We start from the raw sequence: 14,115 nt of genomic DNA on the forward strand, positions 1-14,115 counted from the left end.
GGGGCCAACAGGGAAGCTGGAAAAGGACTTTCTGTCAGGAACTATAGTGATAGGACAAGAAATAATGGGTAAAATTTGAAAAGGGGGGGAATTTAAGTTAGATATTAGAAAGAAATTTTTTACTCTGAGAGTGGTGAAACACTGGAAGAGGTTGCCCAGGGAGGCTGTGGATACCCCAACCCTGGCAGTCTTCAAGGACACACTGGGTAACACTTTGAGCAACCTGGTTGAGTGGGAGGTGTCCCTGCCCACAGCAGGAATGTTTAGGACGGATGAACTTTAAGGTCCATTCCGAACCCTTAACATTCTGTGATAACCCAGTGCATCCATTTTATGCTGGCATCCCTTGCTCAACCACGTTCTGCAGAATCCATCAGCTCTTAGAGCACGATGTGTGCTACAACTGAATGGATGATTTAGTCCAACCCAGGCCCTCAGTTCTACTCCCAGGGAGCACGAGGAGAAAAAGAAAAACCGAGTAGCTTTTCAGCGCGGCATGAGCCGTCTGCAGGGAGCTGGCTTGTGAAGCCCCTTCCTGCCCCACCTCCGCGGCCGTGCCCCGCCACGCGGTTCAGCTGCGCGGGCGCTGCGCCGGGCTCCCAGGGGCCGGGCCGCCCCTCCATCCCGCCGCTACCCCCGGCCCACCCCTACACCACGTGTAACAGCGCCTGCCATCCATTGGGAGGCAGGGCCGGGCGGGCGTGTCCGCGCAGGAGATCTAAGGCGGCGGCGGGGAGCCGGGGGTCGTGGCTGCGCTGCCTCGCCGCTTGCCCGAGCCCCCGGCTGGGTGAGTGTGGGACGGGGCGGGCGGGCCCCACGCGGTGCGTCCATTTCGCGCGGTGCAGCAGGCACGGCGCGGCACGGCGCGGCACGGCGCGGCGCTCCCGGCCCGCTGCGGGCCCCGCGGCGCGTCCCTGCCTCGCCTGACCGCCACCCCCATCCCTTCTTTTGCCTAGCTTCTCTGCGGGGCGAGCAGCCGCAGGGAGCGTGCTGTGCTGGAGGTGAAGGCCCCGGTGCCGAGGAGAGACCCTGGGCCATGTCCCGAAGCCCTTTTCTGCCGTGCTGTGCTTTGCTTCCTAAGTCAAATTGCAGAAGACTGAGAATTTACCGAGAATGGGGGTATCGCCCATAGGGCTCATAGCCAGCCCAGTATCCCAGGAGTTCTTGGAGCCTGCTCTCCCAAACCCGCTCCTCTGAGCAGGACAGGGAATTATCTCCGTTTGGATTGTCAGTACTTTGCAGGCAGATGTTCTGGTTAAGAGATGATGCGTTTCATCGTTTTCTGCATATGTATGTGTGAATGTGTGGGTGACAGATGTGATGGAGCAAGGGGAACCCACTAAAAATCCTTAAGAGGAAAATTGTGTGTAGCTACGGCTGGAGAGGAAGATTGAGACTAGATTGGGAATTGCTAGTTATCTCTGTTGTCAGCTGCTAGAAACTTTAATTTTGGAGCAAGGTGGTGTTTTTGTAGGTGCTGTATAGAGTCGTGACAGAAAGGCAATTGCAGCTCTACACAGGCTGCAGATCTGAGCCAAAGAGTTGATGATAATGGTACTCACTTGATAGCCGGCTCACTTGCCTGTGGTCATTTGCAAATGTTACTTTGTGCTTGAACAACGACGGCATGGTGAAGGATACCCTACCCTGCCTCCCTTTGCCTGCCTCTGTGGGCTCTGCTAAGCCACGGGGACAAGTGTTGAAGATGTGGTCACACATGGCAATGCAAGCGTCATGTGGGACCCTCTGCAGTGGCACAGCAATGCCTCTTGAAGCCCTTAGTTCACTCGCTGATGCTTGACTGCTGTCTCCAAGTTAGAGGTAAATACAATGAACACTTGGAAAGAACAGGCAGAAATTTATCCTTCTGGTCAGGTGCTCTACCAACTTGTGTTGCCTTCAGTGGCCATCTGGACATGTTTTTTGGACAAGCTTTCCATATAATGCAAAAGACTGTAACGGCACAGGCTCCGTAGTTGCAAGTGCTGACCCTGGAACAAAGCAGGAGCAAGCTTTGCCACAAGCTTTGAAAGTTACAAGCTTTGCATTCAAGTACTTGAAGTATCTTGCATTTTGAGTGATCTGACAGGGTCAGACCTTGACTGTGCTCTATCACATGCATGCTTTAGATGGTCACGTTGGCTTTGAATTAAAGCCTTTTTTTTGGGCAGGGGAGCTAATTGGTGTTTAGTCCCTGACTTATGCCACTTTTTGGTGGTATTTGTAAAATTTTGAGTCTTGCTGCTTATAGGGCTGTGCTTAACAGTGAGGAGGCGTGTTCAGAAGGCACTTCTTATTTCAAGTGGGTGTAACAGAAACCTGAGGTCTACTAGGCTTCTAATTCAGGCACTTCCGTTGTGTGTGTGGTTGAGATGCAATATGCTCTTCACTCCTCATGGAGTATATTCTTGCAATATCTTTTCTAATCGGAAGGCATTATCTCAGAGAAGAGGAAGCTAGTAACTGTTTAACCAGTTACTGGAGAAACCAGTTCCAAGGCGTATTTTTGCAAGATCTGTCACTCCTTTTTTTTTCCTTCTCTTTTCCTTTCTTTTTTTTTTTTCTTCCTCCTTCCTTCCTGAGTAGTCTGTTGCCAGGTGGCAGGTAGTATTCATTCTCATGTTGGTATGCTTGAGTTCTGTGTCTCTGCTTTCAGTTGTGTGACATAGGAAATAGTTAGATTTGGTCCTCTTGGAGTCATTTTCCAACCTTAACAATAGCATGATTCTGAGATGACAGGAGTGAGTTCCACTCTAGCTAATGTTGTGCACAGTTGCTGGCCTGGTGTGTGCAAGAGGGAGGGAGAAAAAAAAGAGTAGTGGGAAAAGAAGAAAAAGTACATGGGAAAGAAGAGAGGGAGAAATATGGTTCGAGTGAAGGAGGGCAGGGGTCTTACTGCAATTACTGCCTCTGCTACCTTTAGTTCACTCTTGATCTAGCATGTTCCTTAACCCTGAGGACAGGTTAACAAGACTTTGGTAGCCTTTCAGAAATGTCACTTCCAATTGTATCCTAGGTTTAAGTGAATAGAAAGCAAACTGGTAAGTTTAATTTTCTTCTCTTGCCCCATATCTGTGATGCTAAAAGCATCAATGTAGAGTGGGGCAGGAGAAAAATAGAGTTACTTTGTCTGCAGATGTGCTGAGTAGATGTTGGCTTGATCCTGATGGGATTTATTGGTTCTGCCATCCTGGTTACCAAGGCAGATGGGGATGCGACACAGCCCCTTTGCCACTCCTGAAGGATGTGCTAGGAAATCCTGCTGATTTAACTCTCTGGAGAAACTAGTGCTACTGACTATCAGCACTGTGAGGCTGCGTAGTGCGGGGAGATATTTCAGTGCTTTGGGCAGAGTTGTTTGGGGTCAGCTGCAGCCAGTGCTGACCCAGAGTTAATAAGTTAGTAACCCAGGATGGGTGTTCTGTATCCTAGATTTTTTTTCTTCATTACCTGTTATATCCCCATCTTTCATTATCCCAAGGTCAAAATCTTTGAAAATCTGTCACGTGTTGAATGGTGTTGAAGGTGGCATTGATCTGGCCATATGTACTCATCCATCTCCAAAATGGTTAGCCGGGAGAGGGATGGGCATTCCGGGATGTGATTCACCTCAGCCCCGTACGCTTAAGCAAATGAGTTGTGACCTGACATGCTCATGTACTCATCTGCTTTCCACCGAGTATAAAAGAAAGCATGAATGATCCAAGTGTTTATCTCAAAAAACTTGTGGGGTTCTTGGAAACCTCAAGGACTTTGGGAAGAGTTACAGCAGTTTTGCCATAAGGGTCGGTTTGTTTTGGTACTTGGGCACTCCCTTGTTAGTGCAGTTGTTGCAGTGTTGCTGGCTACTAAAACCTATTAAAAAAAAAAAAGAAAAAGAAAAAGGTATAACTGAGTCTGATGGTCAAACAAAACAAGGGGGGGCTCTCACTTGACATATGATGGGCCCACTAGTTGCAGGATTCTTGACTATTGTCTGTGGTTCCTGGGTCGTTTGGAGGTGTCAGGGATCAGGAGCTAGGGCTCACACCTTCCTGTTGTGGTTTGTAGAAATCTGATGCCTCTTGCCCTGGCAGAACTGGCTGGAGCTGCCTTCCCCTGCTGGTGAGTCAGCAGCTGATGCCCTTGCCAGGGTCACTGACGCTGCTGGAGATCACCAAGGTGGCGGATCATAAATCCTGCGAGTAGTATCAGAAGTGCCTGATTTCAGAGTTTCCAAAATAGAATACTGTGGGATGCTTGGTTCTAGGTACATTTTTTCAGTTTCTGTTGGCTTTTGGTTTTGGTCTTGTTGTTTTCATTTTTTTCTTGACTCAAGTGAAAAACAGTTCAGAAAACTTTATTCAGAGTAACATGGGATCTTTGATTCAGTTTTCCTGCAAATCTTACCTGTACCTCAGTGCCTTCTGTGCCATGTCTTGACCCCTTTTCTGAGAAGTCCATGTGATGCTATATTGACCAAAACACTAAATTCATTAGTCTGTGTAGTGGTAGTATTTACCATCATATTTTCTTACTCTTTCTCCTGCCTCTTTCTGAGATGAGGAGTAACTCTTGGGCTCCTTTTCACAATATTAGCGGTGAAATAGCTCAGCAGGCTTTCCTGAGCTGTACAAATTTCACAATTCACTTTTACCTTATTTTCTGGATCCTTGTAATTAATTTGTATCTTTCCTTGTAGATCTTAGTGACTCATTTAATTTTTAAATTACAAGGATGAGGATTTAGCTTAATATCTTGCTTTTGAGGACTGGCTTAATTACTACCCTTATTTACACTGAGAAAGCTCTGTTTTTATTGAAATTTAGTGCCTATTTGAGTCATACACTTCAGAAAGCTTATTGCAAGCCAATCTGGAGTTTAAAAAAGTGTAATTATCAATGAGTTTTTTGTTTACCCAGGGTTTATCCCCAGTTATGATTCAGGTAGATGGTTTAAAATGCCCCATGCTAGACAATTTACTTATTCCTGGCATACATTCTGTCAAAAGAGAAAGTGTGTGCCGTGAGTCACATGGATGTGTGTGGACCTGACTGTAAAACATTGCACTGCTAACTGTGCTGCCCTGTGTCTTGGCAGTGGACCACGTTGACTCAGTGGTTTGATTAAACCAAAGGTGAGTTTACCCTGAGTTGTGATGTAGTGCCACTCTCCGTTGCTATGGAAGAGATGCCATGCAACATTACCTTTTAATTTTGTGGGTAAAGCATGCTGACATCAGGGCCTGGCAGGACTTGCTTCCAAAGGATGTCCCAAACTGTTTACTGTGAAATCTGAAATTAGTAAGCAAAATCAATCCTGGAAAATAGGAAGGGAAGGAGAACAAAAAGTACAAGCTTCAAACTGTAACAAAATCAGTCCACGTTAATGCTAGTCATAGTTTCATTTGGGAATGCTGATGTAGGAGGTTTATTTGGATGTGTATGCAGCAGGAGTAAATGCACTGTACAAGAAATTACTGTGATTTGATAAATGAACTGTTTCCTTAAGGTGAAGAATAGCTCGCTTTTGTCAGGTGACAAATTCTTAAACTAGTTGGAAAATGTGTTGTTGAGTTTGTGGAACTAGATTGTTTTGTTGAAGTGATGTTTTTATAAAGCAGTTTCAGCTAACAAAGTAAATAATGTGTTGTATCTTTAGGAAATAGTCCAGAGAGAATAACCAGAGGTAACCAGAATATATCATTTTATCATTATGTTGCTGATTGAACTTAACTGGAGGTTGCACACTGCCTGATAGCTGGTTGATGATCCATGTGATCTAAGCCTCAATGCAACGAGTGCTGCTGCATGCCACTTAATTTGTTTTTCTCCTTCCAAAAAGTTCACAAAATTGGGTGACCTGTAACCTACATGATGTGAAGACTCTTACTCATTGTCTCACATTGCAGGGACAGGCTGGTTTGTGTGCTTATAGCTTCCAAAAGCTGAGAGGAGGCCATTGAGAAGAATGGCTGCTATAGGTTGAAGTGCAGAAGTGCTGTACCATTGCATATCTGTCCGTGCTGACCTCAGCTGCATTAGGCATGACCATTCTGACTGTGCAGTTGGCTGGCAGAGAGGAGCAGAATGTTCTGGCACCACAAGCAAAATGAAGGCACAACAGCCAGAAGTCATCAGCTGGATGGTGGATTAGCGTGGAGGTGCTACATCTCCGAGGAGAAAAACAATAGGTGTTTGTTGCGGTTTTGGAAGTGAGAACTTCTATGAGATGGGAGCAGGAATTTGGCTTCTAGCAGCTTTATAGTTCAGCAAAGGTACCAACACAAGCAATACAGTGAAAAGTGTAACAGCTAAGTAACTGGAAAAGACTTGAAGCGAAATGTTCATGCTTTACTTTGAAAGTGCTGGGATGAATGCTTGGATAGTCCTGAAATCCAAGGTTTTCTCCAGAAAACACTATTATTTTTGAAGAAAGCAAGAATAAGCAGGAGTTATTGCTCTTGTGAGAAAAGTGCATGACTGAGTTGTTAAAACCCCTATGACTATTCAAAGACTTTCACCATCCTTTTATTGTGTCCACAGAAAGACTAGTCAAAATTCATCAAGGTGTTTCTGCTTCAGCTGGGTCTAGGTGCAGTCCTGTCTTGTCTTGTGCATCTGTCTGGTGGAGTTTTTGTAGATGTCTGCTGGACTAGTGCAGTAGCTAGGGAAAGCAGGTACCTCTGGAGGACCACAGCTCCCATCTTTCCTTCAAAGGGAAAAAGTTCATGCTTGGAAGTGCCTGTCTCATTAGCCTGTTGGTTACAGAGGGGGGTGAGATGATACCCTGTGTCTGCTTTGGAGTGAGCTGAAGCTAGTCAGGGGGAATCCTGCCCCTCATAACCTGGTTGGCATGTGGAGAAACACAAGGATGCTTGCCCAAAAAAATTAACAAGTGATGAAGCCTCACTGTTGTGCTTTGGCAGCTCCAGATAAGCCATCACAGATGTTAGAACACTTTTCAACCTGTTTTTTCCTTCAAAGGAAATACATGGAGAGCAGAACAGCATGGTGTAGGGTACCATCAAAAACACAACAGCAGTGCTTTACTTTTCATGCTCCTGTTTAGACCCTTTTGGGGGAAAATGGTAATTATAATTTGTTTCACTTACTTTGCTTTAAACCACTTGTTTTCTTTTGCAAGTCCCAGCACAGGGGAGCTAAGCAGAATATTTACAGCCAGTTGTTTGTTTCCTTCTTGCTGTCATTTAAAGCACCTTGCAGCATCAGAACTTCTTATACTTAAAAGTTTCTTGTTCTAGGTAAGTGACATGGGAGAGATGACACTGTATATGTTTGGAGAGGTGTTGCATTATAAATTTCACCACACTTCTCCAATACTGTCATATCTAGGCCTCTCTGTCTATTCCCTCAGTCCCATAAACATAATTAGGATTGATTTCCTTTGATGCCAGAATAATGAGGTGGATAAATATAACATTGTTTTAAAAAGTTCAGCAGACTAGATGATATTAAAAATTTTCCTCCCAATAAAAGTGATTACTTACTCCAAACACTGTATTTTGCTAATAAGGACACAAATATTTTTAAGAATAGCAGTATAACTTCACTTGACAGGACTGTGTGCTGAGTGGCTTCATTTACCTCTGTTTCTGGGTTGCAGGAGCATTTTTTGGGGCAGACCAGGCTTCTGCATGAAGGGCAGGGAGGTTCAGGTGGCAATTCCAATACATTCTGAAAACTGAGTAAGATTTTAGCCTACAGATTGGATAACTACTACACTGATGGGGTTGAATAAAAAGTAGATGACAAATCTGTTTTTTTGCTCACAGGAGTTAATTACTTCTCTAAGTTGACTTCTGCCTCCAAGGGAGCCTAAACAAGCTTTCTTCATGGAGACATGCGAGTTACACGAGCTGGTTTTCTGCCACATAGATGGCAGAATAAACTGTAAGGATGGCTACAAAGTACTGCTCATCCTTGTGCAAACCAGGAAGCTGAGCCTGCCTGGCATTTTGCAGTGTCTAAGTTCAGGCCAAGTCTGCCAAATTTTTGTATTTCTTATCTCCTGGTATCACTGTATTGTCCCTGCTGTCACTGCTCCTTCAACTATCACATCCAGCAGCTTTCTGCCCAAACCCCTGGTGGGGCTGGCCAGTGTGGAGCCCTGTGTTGAGGTTGTGCAGGATCCTTCTGTGTGGCAGCAGTGAGATCTGAAATATGTGGCTCATGGTCTGGCTTACAGTTTGGTAGGTTAGTGTCATCTTTGCTTTTTGAGGGGAAAAAAACCCTTAAAATCTTACAAACTTCATAAAGTTTTGCTTTGATCCAAAAAAGGAGCAGGAAGTTTTTTGTCATGCTTTTGATAGAAGTTCTGAGATAAATATGAAATGGGTTGTGTTTGGGTGCCTCTTGTCCCCAGTCCTTCCCTATCAGCAGCCATGCAGCTATGAATGTTTGGGTTAGGTGGAGGCAAAACTCTACTTAAACAACAGCTTTCCTGTTCTGGAGCAGGAGAAAGCTGAATGGTGAATGTGTGCCTAAGAAAAGAGTACTTACCCAAAGCAAAAAATCCTCCACACCTACCTCACTGTGAAATTTAATTCCACATCAGTGTTCTAGCACTTTTCTGATGAGATTTATTTAAGTAGAATATATGAAAACTAGGTTGTCATACTGTCTGTGAAAACAGGAATGGTTGGTTACTCCACTGACATACTAATCAAACATGATGCTTGTATGATTTGCCATGTTCTGTACTGAATTTATATTTAAATGCCTAAAACAGATGCAGTTTTCCAAGGCATTTTGTTGTAAATCCATCAGTTTAGGAGCTGTGAAGTCTTTGCAGTGATGGCTTGTGGGATTATTTGCAAAACACCTTTGCGACTGAATTTTTTTCCACATAGCCCCATACTTTTATCTCCTCTGCCCCACCTCCTTGCACCCTCCTCAGCTCCCATTTTTCTGTGCATGTGTGTCAAGGCTACGCTGATGTAGGCATATCCTGCAGACCTGGTAGCCAGGCTCTGTGACCTGTGCAACCAATTCCCATCCCAAAATGATGGTCCCTGGTGAGCCACGTGTCATGGACTGGCGGGGAAGGGGAGTTATTTACTGGCCCAACAAGTTGGCACGTTGCCATATCCCAGTTACGTTGGGAGCATGGCCACACCATTGGTGCTCAGCATGCCCCTCTGCCTTCGATGGGGCTACCAGGCTGCCTCATTTAGGGCTTCCTCTTGTGGGAGCTTCTCATGCTGTTCCAAGGCAGCTGAGGCACTCGTGGCCCATCCAAGTCGTGCACTGTTGTCTCCTTCAGCACTGAGTGACCCTGGGGTAGATCTGGTCGATGGGCAGTATAGTTGGATCAGGTGGTAGGATTCAGTCATTGCTTTCATTCCAGTGTGCATCAGGGCACTGCCTATTAGGGGAAGACCTTTCTGAAGAACTCAACAGTGGGAATTACTTGGAAGAGGCACCCAGGGAACTGCAGACATGCACCAGCTTCTCCGCTGCAGGAAAGGATGTGTCTGCTGTACGCACCAGGCAAGCAAGGGGTGTGGAGTGCTTGTCTGTGCCTGCAGTGATGAGCACGTGATGCTTGGAAGGAGCTGATCCTTCCCCAGCCCTTGAGTTATGGTTGGAATGTGGGAATACTGAATTGAAAAGCAAACATTTTAACTTCTGTCACAGTCAGCGTCTCTTTTGTATGGTGTAAATCACTGTTGCAAAAAGCTTTAGTATTAGATCTGTAGTCATGCAAGTACCCTCAGAAAGCTGTAATATATTTTTTAATTCAGCTGGTGTGTTCAGTGAGAAATTAACTTCAGTTTCTAAAAAAAAGAGGAAGTTTTTCTTAATTATTCCACTGTGTTGAGTCACCCTTCGACAGCCACACCAAGGGTGCAGGATTGGCAGGTCTCACTTGGAGTTCTGCATGGGGCAAGCCCTTGAATGCCTGCAAACAGTGGAAAAACTCCTAAATTAATAAAAATTTATTATAATTACTTTGCTAATGACTTTGTTTTAATTGCAGAAGTCTAAAGGAGTGATGTAGTGTATTTTGAATTTTCATAGAATCCTAGAATGATTTAGATTGGAAGGAATCTTTGAAGTTCCATGTAGTACAATCCACCTGCCATGGGGTTATTCAAAGCCCCATCCATCCTGACTCTAAATGCTTAATTTGAATACACAGTTACCCAGGGATAGCAAAACCTTTCTCAGAAGTCTGTAATCACCTTGGTATAAGGCAAGGAGCCCCATGACTTGACCACATACAATTTCTGTTCCACTTCCTCCCTGAATGAGTGTGTCTAGCACAGGCTGAGTTCTCCCTTATGTGAGCTGTTCCTCTGAAGTTTGTTACAGAGTGTTTTCTCTGCAAAAGCTATTCAAACTCTTCCTTCTCTTTCACAGAAGCAACACTCCTGCTTTCTCAGCAAAGGAACGGGATCTTTTGTTTCAATTCAGTACGCTTTATGGTAGTGGAGGAAGTTTTTAATTGGGAAAGCATTTTTTAAATTGGGACAGTTTTTTAATTGGTTCAGCAGTGCTGGAAGCATGCCTGTTTGAGAAACATCTGATCTGCAGACGTGCTGATCCACAGGGGTGGCCACAGGTCTGTGGTCCAGCCTGTCACTAAGGCAGGATGCTCATGGGCTCCTTGGCAAGGGTGATCAGGGTCTGCAGCTGCCCCATGGTCCTGCCTCCAGCTGGCAGTGCCACTGCTCTCCATGACCTACCTGATGGCCTCTGCCTGTTCCCTGCTGCTCAGGGATATAGCAAAGTCCAGTTGTTTATACCCACTTTGATCTGCCCCTTGTCTGTGCCTGAAAGTCCCAACACGGCTATGCCCTTCATCCTGGTAAAATAATGGTGTTTGGGGAAGTCTTCTTCCTTTCTTCTATCAGTCTGATTGGATGTGTCCCATGTCTGTACAGGATTCTTTTTGTTCTGCATGAAGGTTGGGGCTCTTAATGTTATGTTTGTTTCCCCACTATTGTTTTAATAACAAACCAACTTATGTTGCTGTCTAACTTACTTCCTTATCCCCTAAGGGACATTTTCCCACCTTCTTCCAAGCACCATTGTCCAAGGACCACAACTGGTTTATGCTGAATGACATGGCCAGGGCTTTTGGCTAAGCAAAGTTCTGTCTTCATTTAATCTGTGTTTAAGGAGATGGAAGCTCACTTATTAAATATTGTTTCCCAGAGCATTAATCTTTTTCTGCTCAATACCAAGGCTGTGTCCCTGCCAGATTATGGATGATGGGTTGTTTCAAGTGAACCCCTGCCAGTCTGTCTCAGGCTTTCATTTGGGAAGTTTAATTATCAGTGGAAATCCCCTTCGGTGTTATGACAAATTGAGGGAGTTGAATCAAGCAATTTTATTGCAAGGTGTAATTTGAAGTCATGCTGAGGAACTATTTGAGGAGACTGTACTAGAGCTGGTGGGAGACTTTTCAATTAGATGCTTTTTCACCAGAAAATAGTTATTCATGTAATTAGAGAGGTGTGATGCCCTTTAGTGGCTAGGCAGGAAAACATTTCCTTAACTTTTTTGTCTCTAAGGAGCTTTGGATGGCAAATGTGCTGCTGTCGTCCTCAAAATATCTGGATGCTGTTTTGAACTGAGAGGATCCTCACCAGCTGAAATTCAAGGTATGGGCTAAAAGGGATGAGGGCACTGCAGGCATCTTTTACTGGATGGTGCTTCTCATACGGGAATCTATCCTGGAAAGTGTCACCTCCCTCTCCTCTGCCCTGGCTGCTGTTTGTGGTGGCCTGCCATTTGGTCAGCTGTCACAGTGTTGAGTTTGTTTCAGTGGTGGTGGTTTTCAGCATGATTCCCCAGGAGGTTATTCTAGTACAGCTATGGATGATAGGCAGCAGGCTGGGGAGAGGAAGATCTGGTTTCATGATTTAACCCTGCCAAAGCAAACGTGTCTGGCTGCTCCTGTTTTGAGGCAGGGTGCACTCCAGTTAGAGTGTAAAAGGTATTTCTCTAATCTTTTTGCAACACTTGGGTGGTGGAGATCTGATATTGTACCCTGTCCCAGCCTTTCATTGTGCCCGCAGTGGGAAAGTGATTGGAACATCAAATTCCCCACTGCAAATTAAGCATGATATGGTTGGTGTGTATTTCTGCAGTAGGGGAATTAGTGTTTATCCAACCTTTTCCCTGTTGAATGGCTTACTGTATGCCACATTTGATGATAATCACAGCTGGAGGTTTGTGCAGAAGAAAGGGCATCTCAACTTCTATTTTGAAGATTTTGAAGATTGAATTCTGAGTGTTTGAAGTACTCTTTTCATTACTTCCACAGCAGGAACCTCCCTCCTTTGGTCAAAAATAACTGCTCATTTCAAAATGGATTTTGTGTATCATCACAAATAACCTAGGTGGACTTTCTGCAGGTATTGAGACAAAATGCTGAAGTTTGCCTGCTTTGAAATTTTGGGAAATTTAAGAATTCCTATCTGAACTTGTGCAAAAGGATGGTCTTTGCCATCTTGGAAGTTGTCCTGGGATGAGAGGATTTTTTTACCTTGGTACAGCCAGTAGCCATGACAGTTTGGAAATCAATTGGCTGAGCTGCAGCACCCTGGTGTTCTCCTACGGCAGTATTTGAGCACCTCCTTCATGTCTGGTGGGATTTGGTGGTCACCTTTCAGTAATTGATTACTGGTCAGTGGGTGGTATAGGGATTATAAAGAGCACCTCACTGCACCTTTTCCAATGGAAGAAATCCTCCAGGTCTATGAGACACCTGAAGAGGAGTGGGCAATGCTGCTTTGAAAATTTTCCTAATACTCAGGAGATTGAGGAACAGAAACCTGCAGCATGCCCAGCTATCTGTGACAAGGGGCTGGTCCCCCAGCACCACCTCCCTCCTGGTGTTAAAGGATCTGCTCAACAAAGGAAGGTAATATGATTCCCTTCAACAGGCAGTGTGCCTTTAAGCAGGTGAAAAAGACTGTATTTTGTGTACACTGCACACCCACTCCTGTGTGTGTCTCTTTGTTTAAGGTGTTGTTTGTATTTAACTGCCTGGCTCCCTTCCTTTGAGTAGCAAATGCCTTGCTAGTGGCTGATCTTGACTTTTAATGACAAAATTGGCAAATAATTTAAGATTAATGTCCGTATATATATAAGTATATACACTCAAATGTAATCTAGATTAATGTATATTGAGATATATGCATACATTTGCACACATATTAAAAAAAAATGATAATCAAGAAGGGAACAATTTAACAGGTCATAGACATTACCTTTCTTTTCTAGTTAAAATACTTCAGCAGGACAACATCTCTTCACACACAATGAAACAAATGCAAAGAATTGCAGCTACTTTGGTGGCTTTTGCCTTGGACTCCTTGCCATTGCTGCTGCTATAGTGAGGTGACTTCCAGCTGTGCATAGTGCTTGGTCATGCCTTTGCTTTCACTGGCCTCTTTGCTGGTGGCTGCATCTGCAAATGGCTACAATCAAAGTCTCTGAGTCGGTCCTCAGCATTTGTCCCAAGCTCGTCTTCTCTAAACTGCCTGCCTTCTCCAGCACAAGCTGATGGGCACACTTGCAGCTGCTTCAAGGACATAGCCAGATGCAGTTCAGGGTAGGATGCCACATCCTTTGCTTCTGTTTCTAAAAGTCTAGAGATAGGTGCTAAAATATCTGTTGGGAAGGCTCAGCATCCTCTGTAGTTATTTTGACTCTCCTCTGTTGCTTTTTGCAGAGTAACATAAAACATTGGAGTTTTCCAAGGCAAGATATTTTGGAAGGACATATCTGCCACAATTCTCACTTTATATTGGAATGGATCGCACCCAGGACTGATGTGCCTTGGTTTTCTGAATGATGCTTTGGATAACATTCAGGAGATCTAGTTTGGTCCCTTACTTTATTACCTTTTTTTGGAGTCTACAGTCAAATCTGACACCCCAAAAATACCTGTAATGCTAACAGTAGTAGTAGGAGTTGTTTTCTACCTCTTTTCCTCTGTAGGACTTCTGTGTGAATGATGCTGCCTTGGGGATGGAAGCAGCAAAATCAGCCTTTTGGAAAGAGTTCCCAAAGGGGTTTGTTACCGATGTGTTGATCAACTGCTTGGCATCATCACTACATGCTTTTCTGGGGACCATGTTTGAACTAAAAATACAAG

General features: G+C 44.5%; 1 protein-coding gene across 4 annotated transcripts in view; it reads left to right on the top strand.

Annotated features, from left to right (window-relative positions):
• The first annotated feature begins 701 nt into the window (after positions 1 to 701).
• The window catches only part of SLC7A1 (solute carrier family 7 member 1), a 38,940-nt gene continuing 25,526 nt past the window's right edge, over positions 702 to 14,115 (top strand). For 2 of the 4 annotated variants that reach the window (XM_085579996.1, XM_021541978.4), the window contains exon 1: positions 702 to 787. Coding sequence is in view for 1 of the 4 variants with exons in the window: in XM_085580005.1 (XP_085436131.1) it covers positions 13,989 to 14,115 (127 nt within the window). In the remaining 3 variants the exon portion in view is untranslated. Of the gene's footprint in view, positions 788 to 11,521; positions 11,612 to 11,633 lie in introns of those variants that run through there. The other 2 variants (XM_085579993.1, XM_085580005.1) reach the window with 2 other exon arrangements.

Source organism: Lonchura striata, chromosome 1, assembly GCF_050655825.1.
Source record: "Lonchura striata isolate lonStrDom1 chromosome 1, ASM5065582v1, whole genome shotgun sequence".
Classification (NCBI taxonomy): Eukaryota; Metazoa; Chordata; class Aves; order Passeriformes; family Estrildidae; genus Lonchura; species Lonchura striata.